Here is a 17452-nt window from a genome sequence, read left to right on the forward strand (position 1 = left end):
TTTAGTGAATACATTGCCTTCTTTCAGAGATGTGTGTGGTGTTGTCATTCAGTTAAATTTGTTCTTAGTGCAAATGTGATGTCTCCCTAGATATAACAGACATTTAATTGGATTTTTTCTAGTTTTTAAGCAGGAGATTAATAGCATTAAGACACTGATTGTACTGGAGACCACCTAAGAGTGGCTCTGTGACGGCCCGTACACCCTTTTTTCCTTGACACGGGAGCTTGTCAGTGAGTAGCTTTCCTTCAATCATTAGCTAGTAGTGTTAGGAGGAAGAGAAACAGGTTTTGTTGGTTAGTGATAGATTGCTATTTTATGGGCTTATCCTTATATTAAAGTTACTTGATATTATGGGATAGAGTTTAACAAGGAAATGTCTGGACTCCTCATTTCTTTACATCACAAATGTGTGGGAAATTTTGCAAAAAGGTTGTGAAAATGCTTTTTAAACCACTGCCATTGAACAGTTACAATAATCTAGAGGATTCTTTCTGTGAACATCTGCAAATAGAAAGAGATTAACTACTTGTATATTTGGAATGTATAGCTGGTTCAGTGAAGAAGTATGCAGGATTTTTCTGTGAACAAGTCTTGGCAAGACTTGGTTTTAAAAGTATTGCAAAATAATTTTAGCAATATAAAGTATATCACTATAATGTTCTAAGGAAATACAAATAGTCTCTTGAGTTGGAAGTTGGGGGAATGTTAGTTACCGGTCCTGGAGCTTCTGGCCTGGCACCGAACCACAGGACAACTGATCCATAGTTTTATCAGAGAAAGAGAAAGGACTTGGTGGCCTGGTGCCAGAAACCAAAACAGCCCTCTCAGAAATTTGAATCAGGTAACAAAGAGATAAATTGCTTGTTAGCAGTGAACACTGGAACTGAAGAGTGAAGGGAGAGGTTCGGGAGGCCAAGACTGACCATGTACAAATGGCAGGTCTGAGAAAGCAGAGGAGAAGGAAGCAGTTCCCCGTAGAAAAATTCTTCCTGGAGGTCCGTGAAAGCTTTCTAATACAACTCCCAACCCTCTTGTTAAGGTAACTTGAGTGTTTGTTGTTTTATGGTTGCAATGAGCATCATTAAAACCTGAATTTTTAAAATTCCATTCTTGCTTAGGATTTCACGTATTACCTAAAGTGTATTTAAAGTCACTTTGATAAATATTGTTGGACACCTACTGCCTACTATAAGGCAGGCACGTGGTACTAGGGTGGGCACAGAGGATGTAAAGGTGGATAATACACGGCTCTGCCCTTGAAGGACCGTGAGACTTACAGGAGGAAAGACCCAGAAGAGCTAATAAAGGAGTGTGTATGTGTTTATGTGTAAGGTATTTGCAGGGTTGAATATTGGGGAGGTGTTTGGGGTAAAGAAAGGTAAACCTTCCTAGAGGATGAACTGTTTGAGGCTTTTAAAGGATAAATAGGTTTGTCTAGTGGATGAAGATGTTGGGGAAGGGGGCATTCCAGGCATTGCACAACTGTGTGATATATTTGGGGAATTCAGATCAGTTTAGTTGTTAGTGCCATAGTCCTTCCTTATTAGGACATGAAGTGTGAAGCTGGCACTGATAAGAAGTGAGGCTAAGAAGAAGGCTCACAGGCGCTACTCATGAAATTCTTGAATATCATACTTTGGGCTTCGGACTTTTTCTCATTGGCGAGGGTTTTAAGTCAGAGAGATATACATACTGAGATTCTCATTTTAGAAAAGTCAGATTTGGAACCAGTATGGACTATGAATTAGCAATGGATGAAGACTGATTTGGAGGCTTTGGAAGTAGTCCTGGTGAGAGATTCAGAGGAGGAGAAGAGGATCTGGATTGAATGGCAATTTTAGGGGGTAGAATCCATATGAATTACAGATCAATTGCCTGTGGGGAAGAGAGAGGGAATCTGACAACTCTTAGGTTTCTTATTTGAGAGAGACTAGGGAATAGAGATAGAAGGAAGAGATTAGTGAGAGGAGGTAACTCATTTCCTGGAACAAGTAACCGAATTTTTAGTTCATCATGCTTTGGGGACATCCAGGTGGAAATGGCCAGCATTAACTGAACAGTCATTTATTGTGTGCCTGCTGTGTGTCCTAAGCCCTGTACGTGACAGCTAACCTACTTAGGAATGTGGCTGAGAATGATGATTGAAACAAAAATGCCACCAGTTACCAAATGCAGCTGACAAAGACAAGGCACTAAAACTAAATTTTAAAGATACAGACGTACCTAAAATGGAAAGTTTCCCTTGTAGCTTCTCACTCCCACTTCCTAATGGTAGCCATTGTTAACAGTTTGGGGTATTTTACATTATATTAATATATCTATAGGTATAGATATGGATACACACATACCCTTTTATTTTTCAAGTAAACAGGTTCATATTTCTACACACATTTCTGCAACTTGATTTTTTTTCATTCATGATCATCTTTCCATGTTAGGATAGACAGGGATAAATACATATGTAGAGAGTGATCCGCTTACTTTTTATAATTGATGTATAGTGTTTTATAGTATTGGTACACCATAATTTAATCTTTTTTTTTTTTTTAACGTTTATTCATTTTTGAGAGACAGAGAGAGAGCATGAGTGGGGAAGGGGCAGAGAGAGGGAGACACAGAATCCGAAGCAGGCTCCAGGCTGTGAGCTGTCAACACAGAGCCCAGTGCAGGGCTCGAACTCATGAATTGCAAGAACATGACCCGAGCTGAAGTCAGATGCTCAGCCAACTGAGCCACCCAGGTGCCCCCATAATTTAATCTTTTTTCCTGATTGATAAGCACAAAAAGTTGCTTTCATTAAATCACTATTTCAAATTATGCTAAGGTGACATTCTCATATTTAATATATATTTTTGCAAACATGGTCCAAAATTTGCCTGTTTTAAAACTTGACCCTGTCCTCCAAACACTTATCAATTTACATTCCCAACAACAGTTTACAGTGAAGTGTTTTCCTTTTGTTCCCATTGCACATTACTGGTCTTTAAAAATTTTCCCAATAGAATAGGCAACAAATGTTAACTTTTTTTTACAACTATCTTTTTATACATTACTGATCATTTTTATTTCCTGTGTGGGTTGTTTATTCATATCTTTTGCCCAGTTGTCCTCCTGGATTCTTTCTCTTTTTTTCATACATTTATTTGAAGGGACATTGGCATGTTGTCTGTTACAAAAGGTGCCAGCATTTCTCTAACCTGTTGCTTGTCTGGAGTTTTTCATTTTTATTTAATCAAATCTGTCTTTTTAAAAATTTCTTTATGGCTTCTGGGTTCTCTTAGGTAAATGTACTTCTCATTTGGGGCGCCTGGGTGGCGCAGTCGGTTAAGCGTCCGACTTCAGCCAGGTCACGATCTCGCGGTCCGTGAGTTCGAGCCCCGCGTCGGGCTCTGGGCTGATGGCTCAGAGCCTGGAACCTGATTCCGATTCTGTGTCTCCCTCTCTCTCTGCCCCTCCCCCGTTCATGCTCTGTCTCTCTCTATCCCAAAAAATAAATAAATGTTGAAAAAAAAAATTAAAAAAAAATGTACTTCTCATTTAAAAACACTCTATTTTTATGTCTGTTATGCAGCTTTTCAAGTGGTTATCAATAAATCTGATATTTGGGGGTTTTAATTATTTGTGGTATATCGATAGAACTTAATTTCTTAAAAAATGTATTCTAATACTGCTATTGAATACGTTCTTTCGCCACTGATTTGAAGGACAACTTTTTTCTATACTAAATTTCTCAGATGAACATCAGTACTTTCTATTCTGTTTCATTGATTTTTTTTTTTTTCAACGTTTATTTATTTTTGGGACAGAGAGAGACAGAGCATGAACGGGGGAGGGGCAGAGAGAGAGGGAGACACAGAATCGGAAACAGGTTCCAGGCTCTGAGCCATCAGCCCAGAGCCTGACGCGGGGCTCGAACTCACGGACCGCAAGATCGTGACCTGGCTGAAGTCGGACACTTAACCGACTGTGCCACCCAGGCGCCCCTCTGTTTCATTGATTTTTGAGGAGGAATGTGTTTTTGCATTGGTTTAATTATTGTGGTTAATTTTTTTTTTTTCAACGTTTATTTATTTTTGGGACAGAGAGAGACAGAGCATGAACGGGGGAGGGGCAGAGAGAGAGGGAGACAGAATCGGAAGCAGGCTCCAGGCTCTGAGCCATCAGCCCAGAGCCCGACGCGGGGCTCAAACTCACGGACCGCGAGATCGTGACCTGAGCTGAAGTCCGACGCTGAACCGACTGCGCCACCCAGGCGCCCCTATTGTGGTTAATTTTGATATATGTTATGGAAAGGTCATTTCATTAATTTTCTATTTCCAGATTTTCTTGGCTATTCTTACACATTTATTTTGTCTTCCAGATCAGTTTTTGAAGGTTTTTGTAGGTTTCAAAAAAAAAATCTTATTATTTTGATTTGGAATTGCATTGAATTTACAAGTTAATGTGAGAACTGATAGTTTTATAATACTGAGCTTGGCCTTGTAAGTATGTGGCATAAGACCTATTTATTGATTTTTTTTTCGTATTTTTCAGTAAGGTGCCTGTCCCTTAGATCTTGCACATTTCCCATTAAATTTATTCTTAAATGCTTTATAATTTTGTTGCTTTTGTGAATGGGACTTTTATTCTCATAGCCTTATTTTATACCATCTATTTTTGAATATTTAAGTGGAACTGGTCACCTTATTCTAATAGTTTCTTAGTTAACTATCTTAGAATTTCTAGCTAGATAATATCATCTGCAAATAACAGTTGTGCCTCTTGTTTACTATATATCTCACTTCTTTTTCTCATTTTTTTTTTAAGTTTATTCTTGGAAGAGAGCGAGCATGCGCACGAGCAAGAAAGGGGTAGAGAGAGAATCCTAGGCAGGCTCCATGATCAGTGCAGAGCCCCATGTGGGGCCCGATCTCACAACCGACTGAGAGATCATGACCTGAGCTGAGATCAAGAGTCAGACGCTTAATCGGCTCAGCCACCCAGGCGCCCCCTTTTCTTATCTTAACCATTGCCTGGGTTTTCCAGTGTTGAATTTTAACAGTGAACTTTTATCTTAAAATATAAATAATTAGAAAAATTTCACAGATTATCTTCAAAGATACCCAGTCTCCTTTCATCTCTTTGATGTATGCTAAAGAGCATAGAAACTAACTTTGAGAATGTACCCAGTTGTGCCAAGAACTGTGATAAGTGTTTTGCCCTTATTTGTATTCATGACCATATTCAGAGGTGGGTATCATTATCTGCATCATATCGATGGTAACGCTGAGGCTTAGTAAGCCACCATACAAAGCTGAGTCTTACCCTTCAGAAAAATTTCTCTTTCTCCTTTTACTATATTGATGAGGCTTTTAAAAATCACTTTTTTGCTTTATTGTCAAATTCATATCTCACAGTTCTTTTTGAGCCAATTTTCTGTCTTCTTGATCATTAAAAAATAGAACTTGCTTTATGCCTGTCAATGAATAACAATTACTTTGAGGAATGATACTGTGATTTATATGAAGTCTCTTTCCCCAGAACCTTCAGCCTAGTGATTTTACCATCCATGGATAATTCTGCCTAAATCTCTTATATCAGTGATTACAATAAAACTTTTTTCTGTTTATGCTACATTTAATTTTGGAGAAAAGCTTATTTTGAGATAGCAGAAGGATTGAACTGGTGGTTTTTTCAGGTTTATTTTTAAGAGCAATTAGCCCTAAGGAAAAACTTTAGATTCTATATTTTAGAACAGAGGAACATAATGAATGCTCAAAGCAGTTTGTCTTCTGAGGCCCAGTAGCAAAATTAAAACTGCCTTTTTTTTTTCTTTTTAAAAAATTCAGCTAAAACTATATCTAAATTTTCCATTTTGGGAATCTTTGTGGTGAAGCAGAATATATTCTGTCAAAGACCAGTGGTAAGATAATGTATGCTAACACTGAAGTTAAAACCAGAGAAAAAAAATCTTTCATGCATAATTTGTTTTATACCTTTAGAATGTAATATCTTTATTTTGCAGCTCATTTTTAGCTTTAGTGCTATAATAAGAATCTGGTGTTTGTGGAGGGTATGAACATGGTGCTTTCTCAATTACTTAGAGAAGTGTTTACATAAAACTCCCTTAAATGTTTTAGTTCCTGGAACTTAAGGAGTGGTCATTGATAAAGCATAACTCCTTCCCCGGGTCTCCTTAGGATGTTTGTACTTATGTTTTTTTAATGATTATACAGATGTTTTAAAAAATATTTGTATGTTCTGATAAATGCTTTTTAGTTCTTGAAAAATAAGATTTCTTAAAAATCCGTATTGTATACAGACATGCTTCTGTATGTGTTAATTGTAACTCCATGTGAACCTTAATAAGAAAGTCATATTTTGATGATGCCAGATATTAATTTTTTTTTTCCCTTGCATTCAAAAAAGATGTCATCCTTGTACTTTGCCAGAGAACTTCTATGGAAACCTTTCCTTCTCTTCTGACTTAATTCTAAAATATAATCTCCCAATCCTTATATCCCTTATACTAGTAAACTTGAAGGTATTTTGAAAGAAAAATTGTTGTAAGGTAAGGATGTTAGAAGAAGGAACTATTTTATATTTTTAAAATAAAATTTTAAAATATTTGAAACAATTTTATTTATAAAAAGTCATTTTAAATTGTTTTACATTTTAGGGGTGTGTTGATGGCTCAGTCAGTTAAGCATCTGACTTTTGGTCTTGACTCAGATCATGATCTCATGGTTTGTGAGCTCGAGCTCCATGTCAGGTTCTGGGCTGACAGCGTGGAACCTCCTTGGGATTCTCTTTCTCTTTTGCCCCTCCCCTGCTTGCTTACAAGTGTTTTCTCTCTCTCTCTCTCTCTCTCTCTCTTAAAATAAATAAACTTCAAAAAATTGTTTCATATTTTATTTTTTATTAGAAAGCAAATTTTATAATAAAATCATACCTTTATATGGTAGAGAAATTAACAATAATCTATACCATTCAGAAAGGTCTAAGTACAGAGTACATCTTTCCATCTGTAGTCTCTCCTCAATTCCCAGTTCCACCACCTAGAGTTAACTACTTTTAAAATTTTGTTTTGTTTTATTATATCTATTGATAGATATGAAATAAGAGGAATTTAGTACTACTTGCCATTTCTTGTGCCTATTTTTAGTTCTTCTAATAGTTATGTTTGTAAGTTAAGTAATGTGCCTTCTTCTGCTTTTGTTTTTAATTGTGGCTAAAAAGAATTAAATTTATCATCTTCTACAGTTCAGTAGTGTTAACTATATTCACATTGCCATGCAACCAATCTCCAGAACTTTTTCATTTTGCAAAATTGAAACTGTACCTTTTGAACGATTCCCCATTTCCTTCTCCCTCCAACCTCTGGCAACCACTGCTCCAATTAAGTGGAGTCATACAGTATTTGTCTTTTTGTGACTGGCCCATTTCACTTAGCATAATGTCTTCAAGGTTCATCCATGTGTCAGAATTTTCTTACTTTTAAAGGCTGAGTAATATTCCTTCGTGTTTATACATCACATTTTATTTATTCGTTCCTCTGTCAGTAGACCCTTGGGTTGCTTCCATCATTTGGCTATTGTGAGTAATGCTAGTCCGAACATGGGTGTACAAATATCCGTTGGAGTCCCTACTTTCAGTTCTCTTGGATATATACCTGGAAGTGAAATTACTGGACCATATGGAAATTCTATTTTGAAGTTTTTGAGGAACCTCCATACTGTTTTCTATAGCTGCTGAACTGTTTTACATTCCCACCAACAGTGCACAAGGCTTATTTCTCCACATCCTTGTCAACACTTGATATTCTCTGTTTTTTTGTTTTTGTATTTTTTTTAAAGTAGGCTCCATGACCAACGTGAGGCTCGAATTCACAACCTGAGATCCAGTCAGATGCTCCACCAGCTGAGCCACCCTGGCGCCCCTGGTTTTGTTTTTGTTTTTTTTGATAGTAGTTATACTAATGGGTGTGAGGTGATATTTCATTATGGTTTTGATTTGCATCTCCCTGATGATCAGTGATGTTGAACATCTTTTTTTATTTTTATTTTTAAAAAATTTTTTAACGTTTATTCACTTTTGAGAGACAGGGACAGAGCGCGAGCCAGGGAGGGGCAGAGAGAGGGGGAGACACAGGACCCAAAGCCAGCTCCAGGCCCTGAGCTGTCAGCACAGAGCCCGACATGGGGCTTGAGCCCACAAACTATGAGATCATGACCTGAGCCAAAGTTGAATGCTTAATCAACTGAGCCACCCAGGCACCCTGAACACCTTTTCATAGGCTTGTTAGCCATTTGTGTATCCTTTTTAGAGAAATGTTGGTTCAAGTCCTTTGCCCATCTTTTATTTGGAATATTTGTTTTGTTTCTTGTTCCCTGCTATTATTTTTAAATTATTGGTTTTAGATAGAGTATTGATTCTCCACTAGGAAAGAAACATTTTGAATTTACACTTTTACTTTCTCTACATCTTGATTTTTCTTAGTAATTTTTATATTACAAAGGTTTATAACATTCTATTCTTTAACTTACAAATTTTTCTTTAAAGAAATGAATGCTTATGTAAGTGTTAAGCACTTGAAGAGCTAAGTAGTATGATTCGATGCTTAGACAAGGAAAAGTAATCTTGTGTCAGTAAAACTTTTTTCTTTTAAAGGTTCCTCATAACTGTGTTGTTTGGGGCTAGTATGTTTTCTCAGTCACTTTTACCCCTCTGTTTTCAGTCATCTGCGATTTTTCTTATGCTTTCTGGTCTGCTGCTGGTGACTTTTTTGTTTTCTAAGACTTTGATAATTTGTCATTTATCTGTTGTTTCAACGGGCCCTTCAAATGAAAGGATATAGATATGTGTTCCCTCTGCCATAATGCACCAGAAGCCTCTGAGTGTTGCTTTTAGAAAGTTAGGTGACTTTTTATCTCTCTAATCAGGCTTCGCTTCTATTTAAAGTATTATGTGAATATATAGCATTTTTTACATTTACTGAACACATAGGATCCAACATGTGACAACTCCATTCACTCAACCTAGAGTAATTGAATGTCCACTCTGAGCCAGACACGGCTTCAGTTATTGGTGATATAGCAGTGAGCAAAACTAAGTGCCTGCTTTCATGGATTTTACATTTAGTCAAGGGAGATAGACTAAAATATGTATAATTTACATATGCTGGCAAAGTATTTTCTCTGAAGAATAGAAAATTTAACTAGTGGGCTCCTGGGTGGCTCAGTCAGTTAAGCCTCCAACTTTGGCTCAGGTCATGATCTCAGGGTTCGTGAGTTTGAGCCCCACATCAGGCTCTGTGCTGACAGCTCAGAGCCTGGAGCCTGCTTCCGATTCTGTGTCTCCCTCTCTCTCTCTGCCTGTTACCCACTTGTGCTCTTCTCTCAAAAATAAATAAACATTAAAAACAAAATTGAACCAGCTTCATGTACTAAAGTAGAGTAATTTATTTTATTTAAAAAGTGTTTATTTATTTAGTGAGCATGAGAGTGGAGGGGGGCAGGGAAAGAGGACACAGAGAATCCCAAGCAGGCTCCGCCCTATCAGTGCAGAGCCTGATGTGGGGCTCGAACTCATGAACGGGGAGCTCATGACCCAAGCTGAAATCAAGAGTCAGATGCTTAAGTGACTGAGTCACCCAGGCACCCCAGAGTATACTAATTTAATATCCTCATCAGGGATTTCATCTTTCATTAGCCAGTCTTTTAAAAGTGAGATTATGTAACCATTATGTTCTTGTCAAAAAACCATCTAGGAATAGCTGTGCATTGGGTAGATGCTACTGTGGAAAGTGGTGTCTCGTGTGCAGGAGATTTACTCAGGTCGACGGCTACGGAAGGGAAGGCAAGGGAAGGAAGTAGGCTTAGGTAGGAGGAAATCAAGATGCCCTAAAGTCTCAGCAGAACCCTCAGTTGACCCTCCCAGGAGTTCTGAAGATGAGTTGATACTTCAGAGCTTTCCTGAGTTGTCTACGACCTTTATACCCCCACATGGAATCAGTCATTCACTGTGGGCTGCTCCAGGAAGTGGGTGTGACCATAGGTGAGATTCAGATCTCTGAAGGAGACTGTCAGCTGGGGATTATCTGCTGGTAACATGTCCAGCAGCTGGTATAATAAATGCTCCATTGCTAATGGGGGATTTTAGGGTGGGATGGGGAGGGGAAAAGTCAGATCATAGCATCCACCACAGGTGTCATTAGGATTTGGTTTGAATTCTTCTATTTTTTAACTGAGAGACTGGCAAATATTCCTTTGTGTTTTGATTTTTAAATCTGTAAAATAGGTTAGTATGTCCAGTTTGACAGTTCTTGTGAAGATTATATAGATAAAGTTTATTTATTTTTTTAATTTTTTTTTAATGTTTATTTATTTTTGAGACAGAGAGAGACAGAACATGAACAGGGAAGGGGCAGAGAGAGAGGGAGACACAGAATCTGAAACGGGCTCCAGGCTCTGAGCTGTCAGCACAGAGCCCGACGCGGGGCTCGAACTCACGGACCGTGAGATCATGACCTGAGCCGAAGTTGGACGCTTAACCGACTGAGCCACCCAGGCGCCCCTGATAAAGTTTGTTTAAATACCCAGAGCACACTCAGTTTTCTATAACTGTTTATAGGCAAAGGAAATAAACAGTGATATTTCCTTGTCAAAAGTACATTTTCTTGAAGATGGATTTCTCTTAGAAAGTATTTCTTCTACATCCAATTAAGAAATGTTTGAGTCCTTCTTATATTTTTTAAAAAGTATTTTGTAAACTGTTATGTATATATGTTATATACACATATATAATATGCATACATATATACATACAAATTTAAAGAACTGTTGTTATAGGAAAGTGTAGGTCGTAATAAGAGAATTTTTTTATTACTTTCAAAAAAATGCTTTAAAGTTCTTCCAAATTGTAGCTGTCTACTACCATGACAATTGGATTTCTAATTTTTAGATATTAAATTATTTTTTATTAATATTTGTTTATTTACTCTCGAGTTAGTTAATATGCAGTGTAGTCTCAGAGTCCTTATTATGTTAATAGTACTGTGACTCTATGAAACAGTCTGAGGATTTTTGTCTCCCAGTTGTATACAATTTAGTTGAGGATGTGTTATCAGTGTATGAGTTAAATAACAAAAGATGAAACATAAGATACATGTTGGACAGGTTTAAAAGTATGGACCATTGGGCTTATGTGGTTAAAAACTGTTTAATGGAAGTTGATGTTGAAGTGCCTATTAGAGAATTGATCCTCACCTCCCTCTATAAACTGGGAAGGCCTTGAACCTCCCTCTAAATACTGGGCCAAGTATTAAAACTTGAATCATCAAGGTCTTATGTGTGGGAGTTATGAGTAAACCAGATGAGTGCAGTAGAGTATTTGTATTGGGAATGGTGGGTTCAAGTTGAGAATGGGAATTAGAACCAGATCATCAAAAGGTAGAATTACAGGTTTAGGAGACCTCTACATAGAGATAGTGTTAAAACATTGAATATGAATTAAGTTTCAGAGAGAAAGAAAGAATGACAGAAGATGAATGTGAGAGAGAATGTAAAGAGTACCTTGTGATTGAAGACCAAAGGAAACTTAAGCGTTCATTCAGTATAGCAGACGGAGAGCCAGGGAAGCTTACTGTTATGAAAGCCAAGGCAAGAAGTTCTCAGAGGCAGGGATACAAAGCTGTGAGATGCTTAGAAAGATTATCAAGAAAAGGGCAATCCATTTTGAGGCTCTGCTCTTTGCTTACCTTTGATAGCCCATAAAGACCAGTTTTAAACTTTTTTTTTTTTTTTTTTTTTTTTGCGCAGATGACTAAAATTTGAAATTCCTTATTTCCTACTCTGTGTTCTGTGTTGCAGCTACCCATTTCTGTTCACAGTTCCTTCCTTTCTTGAACAGGTATTTCTTAAGCATCCATTCTGTGCCAGGCACTGTGTTGGTTGCTAGGAATATAATGAACAAAATAAAACCCCTGCTTTCACCAAACTTACATTCTAGCTGGGGTAGATGGTAGACTATAAACATTGGTTTACCTGCTCAAGTAGTAGAAGAGGTTGGTCAGAGAGGTAGCCAGGGTCTCGTAGACTCCACTAGGGACTTTGGATTTTACTCTTCATGAGACAGAAAGGCATTTGAAGAGTTTAAAACAGAAAGGACATGAACTACATTAATTTTGTAAAACTGTTAGGACAGAATTTGACACATAGGCATCACTCTATAAATTTTTATTAGAGTCATTCAGTCTGTTTGACTTACATTTGAAAGGTGATTGTGTCTGGCTACTGAGTGGAGATGTGATCATAGGGAGCCTTCTCCTGGCTCCTTGGAGGAAGTCCCAGGCCTCTGCTCTAAAACAGTTTGTTGCGGTTTTAAATTTTATACTAAATAGCCAGCCACTACGTAGATTTATTTGAATACTGTTGCTTATCTAACATTAATACAAACAAATACACATTTATGTCTGTTCCTATGTTCTTTGGGTATCTACCTAAAATATTAGTCTTATTTTAAACCCAATTTTGGCAAATGGGAATTCTTTGGGAAATGGTGAAAATGAAGGTGTGAGGTCTAAAAATCATGCCACACGAAGAATGGGTGATGGTCTCATGGGTGGTTAATTTGTGGAAGTGAGGGCTGGGGAAGAGGACTTGACAGATCTTGGTCAAATTATTGAAGAGCTGTTTCTTAGATGAAGGGTGGACTTTTGGGGGAGGGGAGATCTGCAACCTGTGATTGGAACAGATTTCAGTTAAATATAAGGCAGAAGTTCATCAATAATAGAGCTGTTCATCTGCGGAGTGCAGTGCCTCACAAAAGAGTGAGCTTTTGATAACAAAATTAAAGCCAAAGTGGGACAACCATCAGAGCAGTTATGGTGGCCTACCTGAATGAGAAGGGAGATTGAATGAAAGTTTCTCACAAATCCACTATTTTTACTTTTTTTTCTACTAAGTTATTTATTTTGAGAGAGAAAAAGCATGAGAGGGGCAGAGAGAGAAGGAAAATCCCAAAGAGAGAAATCCCAAGCAGGCTCCATGCTGTCAGCACAGAGCCCGATGTGGGGCTTGAACTCACAAACCGTGAGATCATGACCTGAGCTGACACCAAGAGTCAGACGCCCAACCAACTGAGCCACCAAGACGCCCCCACTATTTTTACCTTTAAGCATTATTTAATATGGATTTTTTGTTTAGTTTACTGGAAGCAATGCATGTTGAGGCACTCACAAAATAACTGATGTTCATCTGATTTTCAGGCACTTAGTGTTATGTAGAGTATCATTAGTTTTGGTCATTCTCAAACTTAAAACTCCTTTTTTTTTTTCAGGGATATCATGATAACACATTTTGAACCTTCAATCTCCTTTGAGGGCCTTTGCAGTGAGGTTCGAGACATGTGTTCTTTTGACAACGAACAGCTTTTCACCATGAAATGGATTGATGAGGAAGGTGAGTGGTAAAGAGAGGGCTGCCTGTGTAAGCATTGATTTAAGATACTATTTTGTCATTTGTTTTCTTTTTTAAAGTTTATTTATTTTGAGAGAGAGAAAGAGAGTATGTGCACACACGCATGAGTTGGGAAGGAGCAGAGAGAGAATCCCAAGCAAGTTCTGCACTGACGACTCAGAGTTCCATCCCACAAACTGTGAGATCATGACCTGAGCCAAAATCAAGAGTCGGATGCTTAATCAACTAAGCCACCCAGGCACCCCTGTCATTTATTTTTAAAATGTAGTAAAAGTTCAAATTAATTAGGACTATTAGGTATATTAGAAATTTTATGTTATTCTTATTTTGCTTCAAGCACTTAAATAAAAAGAATACCAAAGGGTACAATCTTTGTTTTGTCCTTTTTACTCCAAAATAGAGTGAAATTAATGTGACTTGTTTTCCACCATTAATGTAAACATCTCATCAAATAGTGTTACATTTTGCTTTAATTTTGAAGATGAGTATTGTCTTATATTTTAGAGATTACCTTCAATAATCTGGCAGTATTTTTTTGCTGAGTACTGTAAATACTTCAAAGAAAGTGCTACAGAATAAAAGTGATGATTTCAGAGGTGGTGGCAGAGACTTGATACCTTAATGACTTGGACTCAGAAAACATCTGTTGAACATCTGTGTGCTGAAGATAGAAATTTTCTTTCTTTTTTAATTTTTTTAATGTTTATTTCTGAGACAGAGAGAGACAAAGCATGAGTAGGGGAGGAACAGAGAGAGAGAGGGAGACACAGAATCAGGAGCAGGCTCCAGGCTCTGAGCTGTCAGCACAGAGCCGGACGCAGTGCTCAACTCCCAAACCGTGAGATCATGACCTGAGCCAAAGTCAGACGCTCAACCGACTGAGCCACCCTGGCGCCTCTAAGATAGAAATTTTCTATATTCACACTCATAGTCTCATAGGGAGATGGACATGTAAATAACAAATGTGATAAGTTGAACATAAACACATAGGCATCTTGGAATCCAAAAGAACCAACATCTCCATGTCCTTGAAATATTTGTGACGTTTGGACTAAAAATAAAGAGTAGAAGTTTTTGAAGTGGAGGAGGTGAGGGGAAAACCACTTTTGATGAAGAATTTAAAAAGAGACAGAGGTGTGAAGAACATGGTATATGTGGAAGAGCGGTAATTCACTAAATTAAAGTGCAAGGTGTAGAGAGGTGTGGACGAGGGCTAGATCCTTGCTCCTTGGTGTGGTCTGCGAATTTTTGGAAAATGGGACTCTCAGGCCCCATCACAGATCCCTGGATCTGAACGTACACTTTAATAGGAACTCTAGGTGTGTGGCATACATATTTTTTTAAGTTTATTTATTAAAAATAAAGTTTATTTATTTTGAGAGAGATCACGCACATGCACGCATGTGCAAGCATGAGTTGGGGAAGGACGGAGAGGGAGAGAGATTCCCATGCAGGCTCCAAGCTCTCAGCACAGAGCCAGACAGCAGGGCTCAATCTCTTGAACCAGGAGATCATGACTTGAGCAGAAATCAAGAGTCAGATGCTTAACTGACTGAGCCACCCAGGTGCCCCAAGTTGCATGAATATTAAACTTTGAGAAGCATAGGATTCAATCCTGGAAGCCTTTGCAAACCACGTTAGACTTTATCTTACATGATGGAATGTCATTGAAGTATAGTTTTTGTTTTTTTGTTTTTTTTCAACGTTTATTTATTTTTGGGACAGAGAGAGACAGAGCATGAACGGGGGAGGGGCAGAGAGAGAGGGAGACACAGAATCGGAAACAGGCTCCAGGCTCCAGGCTCCGAGCCATCAGCCCAGAGCCTGACGCGGGGCTCGAACTCACGGACCGCGAGATCGTGACCTGGCTGAAGTCGGACGCTTAACCGACTGTGCCACCCAGGCGCCCCTGAAGTATAGTTTAAAGATACCCTAATTAGGGGCGCTTGGGTGGCTCAGTTGATCGGTCTTCCAACTCTTGATTTTGGCTCAGGTCATGCATGATCTCATTATTTGTGGGATCACCCGCATCTGATTTTTCCGCTGACAGCGTGGAGCCTGGTTGGGATTCTCTCTCTGCCCCTTCCCTGTGCACGCCTACTCTCTCTCTCTCAAAATAAACATTAAAAAAAAGGAAGACACCTTATATATACTAGTTTTGTATTATGACTTTCTCTTAATTGTAATGTGAATGGAATTTCATTTTAAGGAATGTCATAATATTTAGCTCAATATTTGGGGCATTTCTGTGTTTTCTGATGTGAAAAGCACTGGAAAGATATCCCAACTCCAAGCTATAGATAAACTCAAACGCATTGTCATTTTCTAAAGACATTTTTTATTTGATTTTATTTATTTATTTTTAAATGCTTATTTATTTTTGAGAGAGAGAGAGCGTGAGAAAAAGAGGGGAAGAGAGAAGGAGACAGAGGATCAGAAGTGGGCTCTGTGCTGACAGCAGAAAGCCTGATGTGGGGCTTGAACTCATGAACTGAGAGATCATGACCTGAGCTGAAGTCAGACTGCTTAACCGACTGAGTCACCCAGGTGCCCCAAGACATTTTTTTAAAAAGGGTTTTTAAAAAAATTTTTTTAATGTTTGTTTATTTTTATTTTATTTTATTTTTTTCTTTTCTTTAGTTTTTAAAATTTACATCCAAATTAGTTAGCATATAGTGCAACAATGATTTCAGGAGTAGATTCCTTAGTGCCCCTTACCCATTTAGCCCATCCCCCCTCCCACAACCCCTCTAGTAACCCTCAGTTTGTTCTCCGTATTTATGAGTCTCTTCTGTTTTGTCCCCCTCCCTGTTTTTATATTATTTTTGTTTCCCTTCCCTTATGTTCATCTGTTTTGTCTCTTAAAGTCCTCATATGAGTGACGTCATATGATTTTTGTCTTTCTCTTACTAATTTCACTTAGTATAACACCCTCCAGTTCCATCCACGTAGCTGCAAATGGCAAGATTTCATTCTTTTTGATTGCCGAGTCATACTCCATTGTATATATACACCACATCTTCTTTATCCATTCATCCATCGATGGACATTTGGGCTCTTTCTATACTTTGGCTATTGTTGATAGTGCTGCTGTAAACATTGGGGTACATGTGTCCTTTCTAAATAGCACACCTGTATCCCTTGGATAAATGCCTGGTAGTGCAATTGCTGGGTCGTAGGGTAGTTGTATTTTTAGTTTTTTGAGGAACCTCCATACTGTTTTCCAGAGTGGCTGCACCAGCTTACATTCCCAGTGTTTATTTTATTTTTGAGAGAGAGAGAGAGAGAGAGACTGTGAACAGGAGAGGGGCAGAGAGAGAGGGAGACACGGAACCCAAAGCAGCCTCCAGGCTCTGATCTGTCAGCACGAGCCCAACGCAGGGCTCGAACTCATGAACCGCGAGATCATGACCTGAGCTGAAGTTTAATGCTTAAACCACTGGTGCCCCTAAAACAGTTTTATTTATTTAATTGCTGTACTCAGTGTGGGGCTCGAACTCATGACCCCGAGATGAAGAGTCATACATTCCTCAGACTGAGCCAGGTAGGCACCCCTTTAAAGACCTTTTAAAAAGTTTTTCTAAAGTAATTCATGTACTTATGTTGGACAAGGTTTCATTTCAACGTGCATGAAATTACATCATTACCTTTTTTTTTTTTTTTTTTTTTTGAGAGAGAGATAGAGAGTGTGTGAGAGGGGGAGGGGCAGAGGAAGAGAAAGAGAGAATCTTAAGCAGGTTCCATGCCCAGGAAGGAGCCTGATGTGGAGCTCTATGACCTTGAGATCATGACCTGAGTGGAAATCAACCAAGAATTGGATACTTAACCGACTGAGACACTCAGGTGTCCACCATCATTACCTTTTTAAGCACTGTATAATATTCCATATTGTAGATATTTCATGATTTATTTATTTAACCCTTTATTGATGGATATTTGGACTATTTCCAATGTTTTTGCTACCATAAGACAATACATAATGCACATCTTTA

General features: G+C 38.2%; 1 protein-coding gene across 2 annotated transcripts in view; it reads left to right on the top strand.

The window, feature by feature from the left end:
- The window catches only part of PRKCI (protein kinase C iota), a 73391-nt gene that overhangs the window by 3041 nt on the left and 52898 nt on the right, over positions 1-17452 (top strand). For both annotated transcript variants that reach the window (XM_047875614.1, XM_047875615.1), the window contains exon 2: positions 13321-13442. In XM_047875614.1, coding sequence (XP_047731570.1) covers positions 13321-13442 — 122 coding nt within the window. The remainder of the gene's footprint in view (positions 1-13320; positions 13443-17452) is intronic.

The sequence above is a fragment of the Prionailurus viverrinus genome, chromosome C2 (assembly GCF_022837055.1).
Source record: "Prionailurus viverrinus isolate Anna chromosome C2, UM_Priviv_1.0, whole genome shotgun sequence".
Taxonomy (NCBI): domain Eukaryota; kingdom Metazoa; phylum Chordata; class Mammalia; order Carnivora; family Felidae; genus Prionailurus; species Prionailurus viverrinus.